The sequence below is a fragment of the Strongyloides ratti genome, assembly GCF_001040885.1.
Source record: "Strongyloides ratti genome assembly S_ratti_ED321, chromosome : 2".
In the NCBI taxonomy this organism is placed as follows: domain Eukaryota; kingdom Metazoa; phylum Nematoda; class Chromadorea; order Rhabditida; family Strongyloididae; genus Strongyloides; species Strongyloides ratti.
In genome coordinates, this window is record NC_037308.1 from 12,410,960 (window position 1) to 12,428,502 (window position 17,543).

The 17,543-nt window shown below is 23.3% G+C and overlaps 7 protein-coding genes across 7 annotated transcripts; 1 reads left to right on the forward strand and 6 right to left on the reverse strand.

Annotated features, from left to right (window-relative positions):
- Positions 1-1,643: 1,643 nt before the first annotated feature.
- Positions 1,644-2,237, reverse strand: SRAE_2000395900 (Hypothetical protein; the record flags this gene model as incomplete). The annotated part of the gene is made up of 1 exon (XM_024642771.1): positions 1,644-2,237. The coding sequence occupies one exon, from the start codon at positions 2,235-2,237 to the stop codon at positions 1,644-1,646; it is 594 nt and encodes a 197-aa protein (XP_024508509.1).
- A 543-nt stretch (positions 2,238-2,780) lies between these two features.
- Positions 2,781-3,853, reverse strand: SRAE_2000396000 (Bax inhibitor 1-related family-containing protein; the record flags this gene model as incomplete). The annotated part of the gene is made up of 3 exons (XM_024642772.1): positions 2,781-2,787; positions 2,836-3,586; positions 3,736-3,853. The coding sequence occupies 3 exons, from the start codon at positions 3,851-3,853 to the stop codon at positions 2,781-2,783; spliced, it is 876 nt and encodes a 291-aa protein (XP_024508510.1).
- An 877-nt stretch (positions 3,854-4,730) lies between these two features.
- On the reverse strand, positions 4,731-5,865 carry SRAE_2000396100 (Pseudouridine synthase, catalytic domain-containing protein; the record flags this gene model as incomplete). Its single annotated transcript, XM_024642773.1, has 2 exons — positions 4,731-4,846; positions 4,896-5,865. The coding sequence occupies 2 exons, from the start codon at positions 5,863-5,865 to the stop codon at positions 4,731-4,733; spliced, it is 1,086 nt and encodes a 361-aa protein (XP_024508511.1).
- Positions 5,866-5,993: 128 nt separating this feature from the next.
- SRAE_2000396200 (SAP30-binding protein) lies at positions 5,994-6,614 on the reverse strand (the record flags this gene model as incomplete). The annotated part of the gene is made up of 2 exons (XM_024642775.1): positions 5,994-6,076; positions 6,155-6,614. The coding sequence occupies 2 exons, from the start codon at positions 6,612-6,614 to the stop codon at positions 5,994-5,996; spliced, it is 543 nt and encodes a 180-aa protein (XP_024508512.1).
- A 2,417-nt stretch (positions 6,615-9,031) lies between these two features.
- SRAE_2000396300 (Integrator 6) lies at positions 9,032-12,314 on the forward strand (the record flags this gene model as incomplete). The annotated part of the gene is made up of 3 exons (XM_024642776.1): positions 9,032-9,142; positions 9,199-9,279; positions 9,333-12,314. 3 exons carry the CDS (start codon positions 9,032-9,034, stop codon positions 12,312-12,314), a joined length of 3,174 nt encoding a protein of 1,057 aa, XP_024508513.1.
- Positions 12,315-12,871: 557 nt separating this feature from the next.
- On the reverse strand, positions 12,872-14,038 carry SRAE_2000396400 (Hypothetical protein; the record flags this gene model as incomplete). The annotated part of the gene is made up of 2 exons (XM_024642777.1): positions 12,872-13,936; positions 13,973-14,038. 2 exons carry the CDS (start codon positions 14,036-14,038, stop codon positions 12,872-12,874), a joined length of 1,131 nt encoding a protein of 376 aa, XP_024508514.1.
- A 959-nt stretch (positions 14,039-14,997) lies between these two features.
- On the reverse strand, positions 14,998-16,771 carry SRAE_2000396500 (Hypothetical protein; the record flags this gene model as incomplete). The annotated part of the gene is made up of 4 exons (XM_024642778.1): positions 14,998-15,448; positions 15,495-16,025; positions 16,076-16,193; positions 16,252-16,771. 4 exons carry the CDS (start codon positions 16,769-16,771, stop codon positions 14,998-15,000), a joined length of 1,620 nt encoding a protein of 539 aa, XP_024508515.1.
- Between the last annotated feature and the right edge of the window lie 772 nt (positions 16,772-17,543).

Consider the following 17,543-nt stretch of genomic DNA (forward strand, 5'->3'; position numbering starts at 1 on the left):
TAAAATTGTTTTAAGAAATATTTTCTACAAACTTAATTAACCATAAATATTATTGTCATTGAACTTATAAATAAAACTTTATATTGACATTGATAAAAAAAAATTAATTTATGATTTTAAAATGTTTGATGTTAAATAAATGTTGTATATCTTTAAAAATAATGATTAATATTTTTAGAAAAAAAAATATATTTAATTTACTAGAAATTATATGTTTAAAATAAATTGTGCCAATCTCACGTAGGCATTAATTTAGTAAAAAAAATATATAGAAAGTGAATATAAAATAAGATAACAAAAAAAATATATAAATTATTAGTAAATAAAGTAATATATTTAAAAGTATTTAAATTATTTTTTGAGGCATTATTTATTTATACATTCTCTACATGAAATATGTAAAATAGGTATTCAATAATCAATTTATATTTATCAAATCATAAAATTATTATTTCATATAATGATAAAATTATCAAAATAATAAATTTTAATTTTTAACTTTTTTTTAATATCTTTTTTATTTTAAAAAATTTTTCAAACTATTTTAATTATAATAATGTTTAAGAATACTTCAAATTTAAAATCAATAAAACTGTTTCAAACTTTTTACATAAAATATTTATATAGTTAGGTAAAATAGAAGTATTTTATTCCATTAAAATGCTGAATAAAAATAAAAAAAAAATTATTTTATATATAACTAATATATGCACACTTTTTTCTCTACAAAAAAAAAAGATTCAATAATAAACATGTTGTGGTTATTATGATAAATAATTTACTAAAAATTACTATTTATTTGTTAAATGATATAATTTTGATTAATAATGATTTATTATATATCCATAAAAATATAAGGAAAAAATACAATAGTTAATATATATAATTTATTATGATTATTTATATTAATAAAAAATTCAATAGAAAAAAAAAGTTTGAATCAAATATGAGTATATAAGATCTTGTAGTCTAAAATATCATAAAATATTATTTTAACTTCCAAGTATTAAAGAAATATTGAATTTTTCACTAGACTAATTTTTTTCTCTAATACATATATATACATTATTTAGAGAGGCAAATATGTATTTTCCAAGAGTTGTATAATGGTATTCTGCAAAAATACGTGTATTTTTAAAAAAAAAAAATTCAGTAAATGCATATTCAATACTATTGAAATATATTCATATCAAATATTCAAAAAAGTATTCAAATATAACTTGTATTAATAAATATCAAATAATATGAAATACTAGTTCAAAAAGTTTAAAAAACTTTCAAAAAATAATGAAAAGTTTTATAATAAATACAGTAAAATAGAATATGGCACTTATAATTCATAAAAAAAATAATGTTTAATTGATGGTTTTTAATTATTTCCTAGATTATTGATGCTTGAACTTATTGAGGATTATTTATTTATTTAATACTTGTAAAAACAATTATAAAAAAATTTTTTACAAAGTTAGTTTTATTTAAAACAGAAAATTTAAATAAATAAATGTTGTTTGTTAAATAACAAAGAATTATAAAATATCTTTAAAAGTTAAAACATTTGTTAATTTTAAAAAAAAAAAATTAATCTTAGTTCATCTTGTCAAAATTAATGGATACCATTTATAATTTTTTTTTCTTCCATAAAATTAAAAGTTAAAATCTTTAAAAAGATTATTAAGTTTTACTTGCATTTCATCAAAAAGATGTCTTCCATTTCCATAAGTATTTATTGTATGTTGCCTAACAAAATCAGGTAATGATACAGAACTAGGAATTGGTTGGTGTTTCTCAAAAAAACGTGCTCCAAACCATGGTATTGAAAAATCCATTTTATGATTATAATGTGAATTGAAATATTGGGGTGATTGAAAAAATTTTAATGATTTTTGATTAAATGGATAGTTTATTGTAGTTGTGTCAAATTTTATCTCATTTTCCTTTTCTGATAATTTAAATGGAGTATTAACTTCATGACTATTATCTTGTGTGAAAAAATTATTAAATATATCTTCATTAGATTTTGAAGGACTTGTCCATTCATATATTATAGGAGCTCTTCTATAATTTGTTGGATTTTTTTTTCTTATACTACTCTTATGAATTAAATTATCTTCATTTTTATTATCATACTTTTGAAGAATATTTTTTAATGTTGGAATTTTTTCCAGAATATTAATATTTCCGTCATCATTTATAACAGTCTTCCATTCATTTTTATTCCCATCTGATGTTAAAGACATATGGAAACTTCCACTTTTTTCTTTTCCTTCCTCTGGATATGTATATAGATAACGATAATTATACTTGGATGTATCTTCACCTAAAGAAAAATGCTTTGTAGATAGAAAAAGTATAAATATTTTGAAATATCTCATAATGCACAACTATTTCTTTCCATTTTCTATATTTCTTTTAAATACATAAATATAATAAAAATTTCTAGGACAATTTAATGAATATCAAGTTTAATTTATATAATACAAGAATTTTGTTACAAAAGAGAATCAAAAAAAAACAAAAAAGTTATAAATAAAGATAATTAAAACAAAGTCCAATATATAATAATAATAATAAGATTTAGTGTATAAAAGGTCATTATTATTTTTATAAATAATATCATTATATTTTAATGTTTAAAAAAAAAAAAGTACAATATATATATTAGAGACTTTGATTTGATTCTCATATTTTATTGTAGATTTTGTATAAAATTTTCAGATATCTTGTAGGTCGTAAAAAAAAATTTAGTTTTATGAACCAGACACTCTCATTAATTATAGAAATTAATCTCTACAATTAAAAAAAAAATTTTATATATAAAACTAAATTCCCTCCTACCTGCTTGAACCACCAATGATAGAAAGTAACATCCAGAAAATGTATACAATATCAAGGAATATTTGAATAGCAGCGAAGATATGATCTTCAGGAGACAATTCATATTTTTTTCCTCCCATTAACATTTGAATGTCAACAGCAAGATAAAACATAAAGAGAAGTGCTGCAAGTCCAGCATATATAGTATAGATGAATTTAACATGAAATATAGCTGAAGCAATTATAGCTACAAAACCAAATACCATAAGAGCAAGTGAAGCAATGAAAAGGTATCCCATCTTTGATGTTAAATCATGTTTTGTTTGCATAGAAAAAACAATGATACCTGAACAACAAACTGTTGTAATTATTAATGTAAGAAGAACAGGAACAATATCATACATTGAACATAACATCATTGTCATGTATCCAATAGAAAGAGTTAAGACAGCTGTACAAATAAGATTAGCTGGAAAACTTCTTCTAACGGATTCACAACACATTAAAGCAATGTATACAACTAAGAAAATTCCATAAGAACAAAAATACAATGCTGGAGAACTTCTAACATAACTTTTTACACTATGATCCATAAATGGAACAGCTGTCATGACAGCAACAACTAATAACATTATTGATACCATCATAAAGACTTTTCTAACAAAAGCTGCACGAATGGAAGCTTCAGTGAAGTCGAAGCGTTTATCTCCTTGTCCTGTTTCTGTAGCATAAGCTGTGGTATTCATTCTTGGTGGAGGTTGAGTGTAAAAAGCTATAAAAAAAAAAAGTAAAAAATATAATATTAAAAAATAAAATAAAATAAAATAAAGCAACGTATTTATAAAATTCTTTTTGTAACTCTTATGACGAAAAAAATAATATTGTATCGATGAGATTCTTTAGTTATTTATCAAAACATACCATTTTGGTTCCAGCCAGCTTGTGGTGGTTGATTCATTTGTTGGTAGGGATTTTGTCCCTGTGGGTTGAAACCAGTATTTGGGTAAGGTGGCTGTTGTCCATTGTATGAATAAGCCATTTTAAAACTAAAATAAAATAAATTTTAAAATTATTTTACCAATGGTAAAAGTATATAGAACAAGAGAATAGTTGATGGTATTTTAAAATGACGTTATAAATGTAATAATGAACTTATATATATATACAAAAGAAAAAAAGAATATTATTTTTATTATATCTTTTAAATATATATATATAAATAATTCAAAGAGCATTTATAAAGCAATACAAATTGATATGAATATTTTTAATAAACCTAACTTATTAAGAAATATATATATATTTACAAATTTTTGAATAAATTTATGATACAAATATAATAAACAAATATAAATATCGATTTTAATTAATAAAAAAAAACAAGCGTCACAGTTAAAAATTTTTTTTAAGTAAAAAATAAAGAAAGGTATCAATTGACGGGAGATTAAACGTTAATTTTTGTTATTTATATTAGTAACAACAGCCTATATAATTAAATGCGTTTTGATGCATAGAAATAATACATGACAATTTGGAAAAATACTTCTATTCAATATGGATAATACTCACGTGGTTTAGAAAATTATAATCTTTAATCTGTATATAATTTATATATAAATATAATAGTAATGATGATAATTATGTTGAAATTTTTTAATTATTTACTTTTAATTAAATAAATAACGCCAAAATATTTTTAAAAAACAAATAACTAAAAATATGATTCAACAAAAAGGTTTAATTGTAGATATGAACTATTTAACAAGAAGTAGAATACTAATATATTCATTAATTCAGTAATATTTTAGCGCCATATAAAACCTATATAGATAAGAAGCTTATTTAATCAATTTATTTGTACAAAAAAAACAAATATTAAAACAAAGAATGATACAAAATTCTTAAAAAATTATATTTTAAAGTTTAGATATCACATCAGAATCACTTTCATCATAATCACCTTTAGTATTTTCCATAGCTAGTATAGCTTCATTTTTGAAACCAAGAATACGAATCATTGCTTCAAAATGTTCTATAAATAAAAAAAATATTTATTATAAATAAATTTTAATGAAATATACCTGGAGGTGGTGCCATAACAACCAAGTCTGCGCTTGTAGGTAATTTTGTATTTAAATATCTTGGAAAAACACTTTCATACACATGAAAATATAAAGGTATGTCTTTATAATCTGTTCTTGATATATTTAAAGTTTCTAATAACTTTTCTGGATAATAATAATTTTGTTTAAATTTTTCTTGACTTTTCAAGTCAATCTCTGTCATCTTTCCTTGAATATTTCTAAATCTTTTCCAATATATAAAATCACCAAGAAATGGAGCACCGAGATGAGTAAGCATAATTCGAGGACCATGTCGATTAAATTTAACAAATGACATATCAATTAACGAAATTTCTCCATTCCAAGCAATTACTTTATAGTTTAATGTGCAATTAATTACATTTTTTTTATGTATAACCTGTCTACTAACTTTTTTTTCCTCAAAAATATATTCAAGATGATTACCAACTTTAATAAAAGATATACTACCAGATATAGTTCCAAAATCATCAACAGGTCTACCTAAACATAATGTTAGGGCACGATATCTCATGTATCCATGTGTAGAGAGTGTTGAACTAAATTGTATAGATTTTTTGATTCTTTGAAATTCTTCACTAGAACATGGTAAAACTACAGGTCCAGAAACATATTTTTTTAATCCTAAACAAAAATGAATATTTTTCTCATCTAAAGCGCGATTAAGAAAAGGCAATGTCTTTTCAATTGTCAAATCATTACAAGATTTATCTTCCAGAATAAAATCATCTTCAGGTTCAGTCTTTTTCACCGATTTTCGAGAATCCTTAAATATTCCGTTATGATCTTGCTTATATCCTAAGCAAGATACAGCATAAGGTTTGTTAATTACAAAAAATTGTCCTTTTTTATGAAACATGGCAGTTTTTATTAATTCTTGACCTAATTCTTTCACACTAGAAAAAACTCTAGGTTTTAATGCTTTAGCAATCAAATTACTTGAAACCATTTTATATTTCCAATTTACTATTAATTAATAAGTGTAAGATTATTAAAAAAAAATATAAATAAGTATGAACACTCGTTAAAAAACAAAAAAAAAATGTACAAAAAATAAATAAATATTTATTTTTTAGATCAATTTCTACGACTAGAATCTCTTTTAATTTTCTCCAACATCCTATTTTGAACTTCAGCTATTTTGTTATAATAATCTACTTCTAAAAATGAATGAGGATTATATACTTCTGGAGGAAAATTTGTCCCAACTTCATCTATTCCAGTCATTTCAATCATACCTGTATAACTTGAAGGATTTTTAAAACTTCTTATTCCTGTTATTTTTTCTGTAAAATCATATCCCTCTTTTTTCATTTGATGACACTTTATAAAAAGTTCTTCTAATTCTGGATCACAATTATTTGGTGATGGAGGTAATTGAATAAAATCATATTCATTATCTAATGTTATAGCATTTTCAACAGATTCTCCAGGTAATGGAATATTTAAATAACATGGACTTTTTTCTCTATCCTCATTTGAAATATATTTTAAATTATCACCTCCAACTTCTGTTGGTGATTGTTCTGTCATTCCATCTGGTGTTACTTCTTCTGGTTCTTCTTGATCATTATGTCCTTTAGGTGGTTTTGGTTCTTGAATATCACAACTTTCCATATCATCTTCTTTTTTATTTCCACTAAAAGATGTTGGTGAGTCATCTTCACTATCTGAAGCATAATTTACCAATGAATTCATGATTAATTAATAGATTTTAATTAGTATATTTTAATAAATTATAAAAATAACAACAAAATATCCAAAAATATTCGTCGTAAGAATAAAACTTTTATGATGTTATTCTAAATACTGCTGCTTATACTTTTGTTTAAAAGACATGTTTTACCAAGTGATAGTTTTAAATGGAAATCCTGTATATGTTTGTTACGCCTTCCATAGACAATATATAAACCCAATTCCCTCTATTCTCCTTCAGTCATATCAAAATTGTGTGCATAAGTAGTTGTTGTCGATAGGTTGTAAGTTTTCTATCACCACAGCATATGTCTTGATGCAGAACGTATGCATAATTATTGTGTGTATATAATATATGTATACCATTGACAATATCGTTGATTTAGGTGTAAAAATTTAGTTGGGTGGGATTTTTTTTTTATGTTCAACTGTTTTGGGTCAATACTAAGAATTGAACAAGGCAATTTTGAAGACTACCACGTGTTTCTGATATGTCAGTATAGATATATTATTATAGTATATCTATATAGTCTATGAATAATGCCAATAACATGTATATGAGAAACACGCACTAATAAGGAAAGATGGGTGTTTTTTTTTATTGTCAGAAGGATAAGACAACTACCAAAACATCATCAGGACATAAAATATCCATATGACTAGTGATTTAAAATCCATCTTTACCTCTATTTATGTGGAGAAATAATTTAGTTCCCAAAAAAAATTATTAGCACATCAATTTTATATTTTAGGCATTTAGATATTTTTCATATTGACACAATAAATATAGTAGTTTTTTTTTTCCAGTATTTATAACAATTATCACGGAAACACAAAGTAGCACAGGGTCTTTTTTTTTCCTTAGCTTATTTTACCTAGAATTTTCTTATAAAATTTATCATATTTAAAGTTAAAATTAATATTATACTTTATGAAAATTTATTTCTTAGTAGTAGTTAAGCAGATGTATTATTAAAAACTTTTATTTTTTTACAAATGAATCATTCTTCTATTTTAATTTATTTATATTTGGGTCACTTCTAATTCTACTCACATTTGTGCAGATGTCTGTTTCTATCTTACACATATATACCAATAAACCTACTCAACATCTCTCTTTTTACTGATATGTATATAACGTTTTCATCATCATCGAGAAAGATTATATCTATAAGAAGAAAATAATTGTATATATAGTTGTACTTATCGTATAACTGTTCAAAAACTTGATAAAATAATTTTTCAACGGAAAATGAGAAAAGCTGTTATTGGTGATGGAGATTTTCTTTTATGTCAAAAATTACAACATATATTATATATATGTATATTTATGATATATCTACCAATATTATGAAGATTTTTCAAAATTGGAGTTAGTTATAAATATTTAAATTTTTCAATTATGAAAAATATATTAAGTTTTATAATGAGATTTTACCAGAAGTTATACTAATACAAAAAGGGAGATACATTGATATGCACATTTTATATTAAGTTAATTTATATAAAGCTGATCAATGTGATATTATTATTTGAAAATTAAAAAATGGTTAACATTTTTTATAGGATTAAAATTAAAAAAATACATATCACTTTTACTATCATGGTATTTTTGAATCTTAGAAAGAAATATTTATTACCATAATTGGTAAAAATTTCTTTTGAATTTTTTCTTTTCTTATATATGTGTAAGATATATAAATTTGTTTTTTGAGATTCATTTATATGATAAAATGAAAAGAAGTATTTTTTTTTATGATTCATATAATAGTTTTTAGAGGACAAGAGGAAATTTTATATATTTATAATAATGTTATACTTTTATTTGTCTTAAAATTTAAAAAAGTTGTCCTTCAAATTGAGCATGAAATATCTACTAATTATTATTATACTAGCTATTAAAATAACGGTTATAAATTATTTAAGAAACCAAAAGTATGGAAAAAAAAAAATTAAAACAGTTAGGGTTATTTAATTTTTAAAAATTTTTCTATTGTTTTAAAAGAAGTCAAACATTGTGTCGAGGGAAGATATATGGTATACATATGTTATGTTATGAACGGAGGGGTAAGATATAACAATGACTAAAGCAGGTACACAACATAAAAATAATTAACATTTTTTTTTTATAAAAATATAATATTTTGTTCTATTTTTGTAAATATTCTTTTAATAATTGAATCCCTTTTTCTTAAAAGTTTTTAATTGTTTTGATATTTTTACCTCTATTTCTTAACGCGAATCATTTGGAAGTATATGTGAATATGGACTTAAAAATATTAACTTTTTAATAATCCTAATGCAAAAAATTTTTTTATTTTTAGATTAGTTTAGTTCAACTTAATAATAGGAAAAAAAATTAAATTAAATCTTTCTAATATTTATTGTTAATATTTATGTATTTTTAATCATATCTTACAATGGTCTGTTTTGTCTTCTTAGTTGATAATTCAGCATCTATGGCGGCCAGAACGTGGAAAGGTACAACATTATTAGATGAAGCTAAAGTATGGATTGATAGTTTTGTGAAGGTAGAAATTTTTTACTTAAATTCAATAAATTTTACTTTTTTTTTTTATTATTTAAGGCTAGATTAAAAGATCAGGTGTTCTCAAAAGTTGACAAGTTTCTTCTCTACACTTCTGAAGAGGCAGTTAGACATCAGAAGGTTTGTTGTTTACATTACTATGTAAATAATATTTTAAAAAATGATTGTTACAGGTTATCCTTAAAGATTCCGGTTTACTGTTCTTTGACCAACTCCGCCTAATAAAACCATGTGGGAGAGCAAATTTTCCTGGAGCAGCAGAGCAAATCTTTAATTACATTCATTTGACTAGAAAATTAAACGGTTGTGATCGTTTTGGGTATGGTAGATCTCCACAATTATTACATGATACTGTAATAATTCATGTAACTGATGGCTTATCAGTCATTAGAGGAGAAGGATTAACAATTAACCAAACAGCTGATTCACTGCAAGAATTTTATGATCAACCCTTTAGATGGGATCAAAAATTTTTTACTTTAGTATTTAGAATATCTGGGATTGCACCAACAAAAAAACAATATTATCAAATATCAAATATTGAATGTGATCCTTATTATGAACCTTTTTGCCAATCTGTTGGTGGAAGGTCATTTGTTATAACACATGTAGGAATGCTTAATACAATAACTGAACACATTTTCCATCGTGCTGGATGCGTTGGTGCATTTGTAAAATTTGACCTAGCGGGTTTTTCTTTTAGTAATGAAATTGATAAAAAAAATATTACAAAATCTCTAAAAACACAGCCTGTATTAATAAGAGAACATAGAAATTTAAAAGTATTTGGTGGTTGGTTAATTCCGGAAAATTTTTGGCCTGGTGATGTGAAGGATAAATTTCCTACTAGACCTGTTAATCCAACATTAGTTACTAGATCAGATAATTCATTTAATTTTACTGATAGTTTTGACTTTCCTTTTGACAAATATGAATTAGAGCCTTGTTTATTATCAAATATAATGTTGAAGACTGTTGTTGAAAATAGTAAAAATAGTATGGGAAATAGTAATCCTTCATCAATTAGTTGGCCTGTTTATGTTGAAAATAGTGGTCCAAGACGAGGAACAGGTGAACCTATTGGTTTCCTTAAACCAAATTTTAACCTTTCAGCTATTCATCTTTATCTTGGTCCATATAATTTTTTTGCATTAGATTCATTAATGAAAGAATGGAAAGTGAAAGGATATAGATTAGATGGGGATTTAAATACAAAATTTGAAAGATATCTTCGAGAGACACCAATGTATTATCATAATATATTAAAAAAACAAATGAAAGCCATGAAATTAACATTACGTTCATTAGAAGATGGTAATGGATTTACTACAATGTCTAGTTATCCTCCAAGAGTAGTTAATATTTTACATAAAATAAAAGAAAGTGGAAGAAAAGAAATGGAAGATGTGAATAAAAGTGTAAATGATTCTTATCAAGCATGTGTATTAATGAGTCTAGGATTAAATCAAATTCAAAGTCAACAACCAATTCCATATCCAATATCTTATAGTAAACATTCAATAATCCCATCATTGTTAGATGAAAAAAATGCCATGTCAACTTCTATAGGTAAAATGATTGATGCTATGAATGCTGTTAAAGATTTAAAAAAACTTAGATTTGATTTTTCTTCAAATCCTTCATACTCTCCATTTAAAAATAGTCATTGTTATAAAAATGCATATGCTTTAAGAAGAAGTGCCATAGAAATGAATAATAATAGTACACTACTTGATCAAACATTAAAAGTTATGACTAATTATGAATTAATTTGCGAAGAAAAAAGTGTAACACCATTTTGTGGTGGAGTTCCAGGTGAAGTGCCTAATTTATGTAATATTGAAGAATGGCAAAGTCAAAGGATACAAGGTATGGGTGATTATGATTCATATTCAAATAAAAGAATTCAACTTGGTCATAAAATTAATATGCGAGATCCATTTGAAGAAATTAATGGAAAAACTAATAAGATTCATGAATTTGGTAATCCATTTAAATCAGATAAAAAGGCTGTTATTGATATTGATGAAGTTCCAGAAGAAAAAGATGATATAGAAAATGGTATGAATGGAAGCAATTTAAATGGAAAAAGATTAACAAGACAAGATATAAATAAAAAACGTAAAGGTCCTCTTGATTTGGAACGTGTTTTGTCATTTTATAGAAAACAGAAAAATGGTAATTTTGGTATTATAAGAAATGATGGATATATAAGTGATGCTAGTACAGATTTCAGTGATACAGAATCTCTTTCAAGTACAGATAGTGCTTTTAGTTCAAGATCTTCAAGTCCAATAGTTGAAATTGATAAATTTAACAGTATTCTTAAAAATAGTAACAATGAAGAAAATTCTAATAGACATAGAACATTAATAAAAGATGATATAAAGAAAGGACTTGTAAATAGTTTTGAATCAATGATGAAAATGCCTAAACCAGCATTTATGAAAACAGTAGAAGATTATAAACAATTAAAAATGGTATCAACCGATGATGATTACTTAAAACCTCTAACGCCAGATGACTTTAAACCACCACCAATGCCTCCATATGACACACCATCAAATAAAATGGTGGTAAAAGACAGGTCCCAAACATTAAAGGTACAATCTACATCTTCAACAGGCGATTTAGAAACAGTTAACTCAACATCACCAAAATACGGGTCTAACACAAAAATCTCACCATTAAATCTTTTATCAGCAAAACCATTGAATAATAGTAAACGTTGTACTATGAAATCTATCTATAATCCGGCAGCAGAAGCAATAGAAATAAAGAAAAAGAAACTATCAACATCAATATTATTAAAATCAATAGGAAATGATGAGAAAGGAAAACAATCATCAGGATTGTCATTAAATAATTCTATTAGAAAACGTCAACTTCAGGAAAATGAGATGGTGCAATTAAAACAAAAAGTAGAAGAATATGTAAGAGTTATAGATGTTGATGAAACTTTATATGATAATATAATTTCCTTATTAAAAGAAACATCATCATTTTCAGATTTTGATATATTATATAAATTTAGCAAAAGAGAATTAACCCGTTTTAATAAACGTACAATATGTTCCAAACTTGAAGAAAATGTTGAGAAGATTAAACAAAAAAAACGAAAGGTTGATAGTAGTAAAGTTAATGGTGTCAAATGAAAAAATAACAATAATTTTATTATCACTTGTATCTTTTTTTATTATTTTAATTAAACTTTTTTAATTATATTTGTATATTCATTATTCATTAATTTGTAAGAGATTCATTATTTTCAACAATCTTGAATGATAAACTTTTTTGATAGTCTTTATATAAGTAACTTAAATTTTCCTATTAAAAAAATAATTTTTAAACTATCATGTAATAAAAACTTACCATATACTTTCCAAAAAGTGGAAATATATCTTTAAAATTAATCAATGTTTCGTTTTCATTTATAGGTATTCCATTTATCATTTGTATAATAAATATTAAAATTAAAAAACTAATTTTTAACAAACTTTTGTTATTCATCATTAAATAAATAAAATTATGTATTCAACATTTATTATACTCTTTCTATATGTATATTATCCCTACAATATACTTTTGATAAAATTAATTATATAATTATTAGGTCACTATTTATTTGTCAAAAAAATTGTACATGTACTAAGTTATTTTTTTTTAAATTAATTATTCTCGTTTTATGCGTTTATTTAATTATGTAATTTTTTTAATGAAACTCCCTGTTTTCAATTTTTCCACTTTTTCCCATTGGACTGTCAAAGTTTGTTGCACTTCCAAATAATCCACCTTTAAAAAGTTGTGTTATTGGATTTGATGTTTGATCTTCAGAGCCACCTAAAAATGCTGAAATCCAATCTATTTTATCTAATTTTCCATTTAATAATGCTGATATTAAATTTTCTGGTGTTGGTTCTGTATCTTTTTTCTTTTCACCAGTAATTTCATATTTTGTTTTTGATTCAGATTCAGGCTTTAAAAATTTAGATAATATATTTTTAGCAAATTCTCCTGTTACAATACCTGCTGTTGTTGTTGTTGTTGGTGGTGGTGGTGGTGGTGGTTGTGGGGAGAATTTAGTTGTTCTGTAGGAAGTAATTTTTTCATCTGGTTTTTCATAGCTTATAACTTCTTCATCCTCATCTTTTTCTATTGGAATTCCTTTAATATTAATTAAGTCAATTTCTTTTTCATTTTCATTTTTATTTTCAATAGATTTTGATATTTTATTATTGTTAAATAAATTTGAAAAACCAAAAATTGTATCTGGTGATGGTAAAGAATCAATAAAAGAAAATGTTCCATCAGGAGGCGATGGTCTAGGGTAACGGGATCCTCTTGTGTCTTCTGTTCTTTCTATTTCTTCATTTGGTTTGATTATTGTATCATCAGAATCATTAATTTCAACCATCTCGGCAGGTTGATTATCAGATCTAGTTATCTGAGTTCCATGTGCCTTTCTTAAAATTTTTTTTTCATTTATTAATGGTTTCATATCCATAAAACTGTCTTTATCAAAATTTCTAGGAATAATTTTAATAACTTTTTCTGTTATTTCTGGTAATTTGTCAGCTAAACGCTCCATAAATGATTCAACATTATTACTTTTGGTAAAAACTGATGGTGGTTTTGTTGTCAATTTATCATTTTCAGCTTTTTCCATTTGAATAAGCTGATATTTTTGAAGTTCTGTTAATGGAATATAATTTGGATTAATAAATTGATTTTGAAATCCTAGATTTCTTATAGGTTCATTATAAAAATGAATATTTTCCTTAAAATAATTATAAATTATAAATTAAAATCTTACCAAATATGGATATTGTGAATTGATAAAATCAACTGTTAAAATAAAAAAAATAATTTCTTTAATCATAGTTATAGTAAAAGTAAAAATTCTGTTTTCTCATATAATATTATATTTTTGTCAAAATAGTTCTACCAAAATTATCAAAATATTTTAATAATCTGAAAATAAAGATAAAATAAGTCATCATGATGACTCATTCATGAGGAAGCTTAATAAAATGTCATGCTAATATTAATAGATATATAGGAAAAAAGTTTATTTGATTTAAACCAGATATTTTGTGACGTGATCTTTTTCTTATCAGATGTTAATTAAGAGACCTTGAAGTCTTGTTATAACGCTTAAATGCTAATAAATATATAATATAATTTTTTTTATATTAAAGACTTCTAGATTCATTATTGTATCCAAAGGTTAAATCAACTTTTTGAAGGTTCAATAAATTTTTAAGAAAATATATGTGTTTTTTAATTTGTTAGTACTAATTTAAAGAAAAAAATATTTTTTGATTAAATAAATAAATAATTATAGAAAAAAAAAATAAATGATATATTTAAAAGAAAAAAAATGTATATTGATTAAATATTAATAATCTGAAAATTTTAATATCTTATATATATATTTTATTTTAAAAATAACTTGTTCAAAAATAGATAGAAAAGTAATAATAAAATGAGTGTTGATTACATATATTATATTTATATACCTGTTTATCATTATAATATTTTATATTTAAATGTTTAAGAAAAGAAATAAAATATATTTTTAAATTGAGGGTAGAAAAAAAAGATGAAAGTTTTAAAATTTTAAGTAAAAAGTATTACCTTATAAAGGCAAGTTATTCAATAAAAGTAAAGATATTGTCAAGAATCTTTAAGTGTATTACTACTGAATTGACTTGATGGGATTAAAATTTATATTAAAATGTTAAATAAATAATTTATTTCTTATAAATATTATAAAAATCTAATAACATATTTTATTATGACATATGGTAATCTTAATTATCCTTCTTTTTTTTCTTTTTAATTATTGTTTTTACAATAATTTTCAAATTGACCATTATTTGTTGTTTGAAGCCTTATATTATCCAGTCCAAAATATTGATGTGCTTTTATTAAATCAACTACAAAATATATTTTTTGAACATGTTTTTCAACTAAAACTTTTTCATTTGTAAACCAGTACATATTCTTATCAATAGGTGGATTTTTGTATGGACAATTTTCAAAAGTATCTAAACATACTAAAAAGTTAACACCCACAGAACGTTGATAAATATCAAAAACTAAGAAAAAATTTTCATTAGATTTAAAATAAGGAGATTCTAATATATAAACATCATTACCATCATTTTCCTCATTTTCATTACCAGCAATTAATAAATAACTCTTATTTTTATCATCATTAGGATTTTTTTTATGAATCCCTGTTAATGGATTACCAATTCCAATTAAAGATACTTTCCATGGTTCACTAAAATTGTAAAAGATTAATTATTTTAAGAAGGATTAAAACTAACGTTGCCAGATCACTAAATGAATTGTAATTACATGTACTATTGTCATTAAAATTACATATTAACAATTGACAAAGATTTTCTTTTTCTTTTTGTAATGAGGTTGTTTTCATTGTCAATGACTCATCAATAGATTCATCCATCAAATCATTGTAATCTCCCATTACAAATGAAGTTTCCTGATTTGAATTCCTTGACAATTTATTATTATTTAAAATACTTTTTAATTTATCAGGATTAAGATTATCTTCTAATTCATTTTCATTCAATTTAACTAATGTTTCATTACTTAAATTTTTAATATCTTCAATATTTTCACATAATTGTCCTTGATACTTAATGTCATCAATAAAAATAATTTTATCCTCATCAATATCATTTATATGTAATCTAATAGTAAAAGGTTTCAAATTTTCTGGAATTTCAAATGTCAATGGATTTTCATCTATTGTTGTTGCCTCACAAATTTCCATTCCATTTTCTTTTAATATAACACATACATCCAGCTGAGTTGTTTCTGTATTACACCAATAACTATAATAATTTATTATTATATAATAACTTTTAATAAAAAAAAAACATACTTAAAAGATAATGTTGCTTTTCCATATTGACATGGAACATCTAAATCTAGGTTAATGAATCTTTCACCATTTTTCTTTTTTTCTTCATTAAAAATAGTTCCTATTAAAAAGTAATTATCTATAAATTTAAAAAAAAATCAAGTTGTTTCTTAAAAAAAAATTTTTTAAAAACTTACCAACATTAAAATCTCTATTAGAAGTACAATCAAATTTATTCAAATCAAAAAGACTTTCATAACCACCAATTCGAAACTTATTTTTTCCACTAGAATACCATGAACATTTTTCTGTTAAAGTATCAAAATTACAATCACTTAAACCATTCATAGTTATAGGTAAAATATTTTTTGAATCATTATTATAAGGATAAAATGTAGCTAAACTTTTTAATTCAGTAGCTGTATATTTACCAATATCTTCTCGAATACATTTTTTTAATTTTTTTGTTTCACTTCTACTTTTACTACCACTTGACAATACTCCATGATAAGGTGGTGCTTGATAATTTGATGAATCTATTTTATTATTAACTGATGCTGAAGCTACTCCATTTTGAAAAGTATTATCATAAACTGTAGAAGATTGTTGATCATTACTGTAGCTAGTTATAGAAGAAGCAGGTGTACAAGAAAATACATGATGAATTACCAATAATAAAATGTCAATGGCAATATAAAAAAATATATATTTTTTCATATTTATTATATTTTTTTTTATATAAAGATTTATAATAAAATAAGTTTTAAAAATGAATACAAATAAAAATAAGTTATATTTATATTTTCTTTCAACTTATTTTAAAAGGATAATCACTATATAAAATTATACATTTATATTCACTCCCTCAATAAATTTTACAAAATCATAGGTTGATAATATAGTTAATATTATTTCAAATTACTAAATGAAAAAAGAGAGGTATATGGATCATAAAGATATATAGATGATGAGTTTTATTTAAAATCCTTCTGGTCAAGGTTAAGTAAAAAAGAAGAAACCTATCCTTATTTTGAAATAAAACTTTTAAATTAATTTCTAATTTTTTCATTTTTTTTTATAAATTATTTATTTAAATTATTAATTATTATTTTGAACAGTTAGTTTTTAAATACTTATATTTAAATTTTTTATTTTTTATTTCTTAATTATTTTATTTACATATAAAAAAATGGATTATAATATAATATTTCAAATACAGGCTAATCCAATAACTGACCCGATTTCAAAGTTGTAAAATTTTCAATATAACAATGGATTATTTAATATTTTGATTTTGATATGATTTATAAAGTAAAATTTTTATATATTTAATATATATCATTTATAAATAAATAAAAATAGATAAGTTGTTTCATGCCCTTCAAAGAAACTTTCAATAATTTGAAACTTTCTACGCATTGAACACGAATGGTTTTTGATATACAGTGCTTAGGTACAGATACTATCACTAATAATGATAATGCCTGTG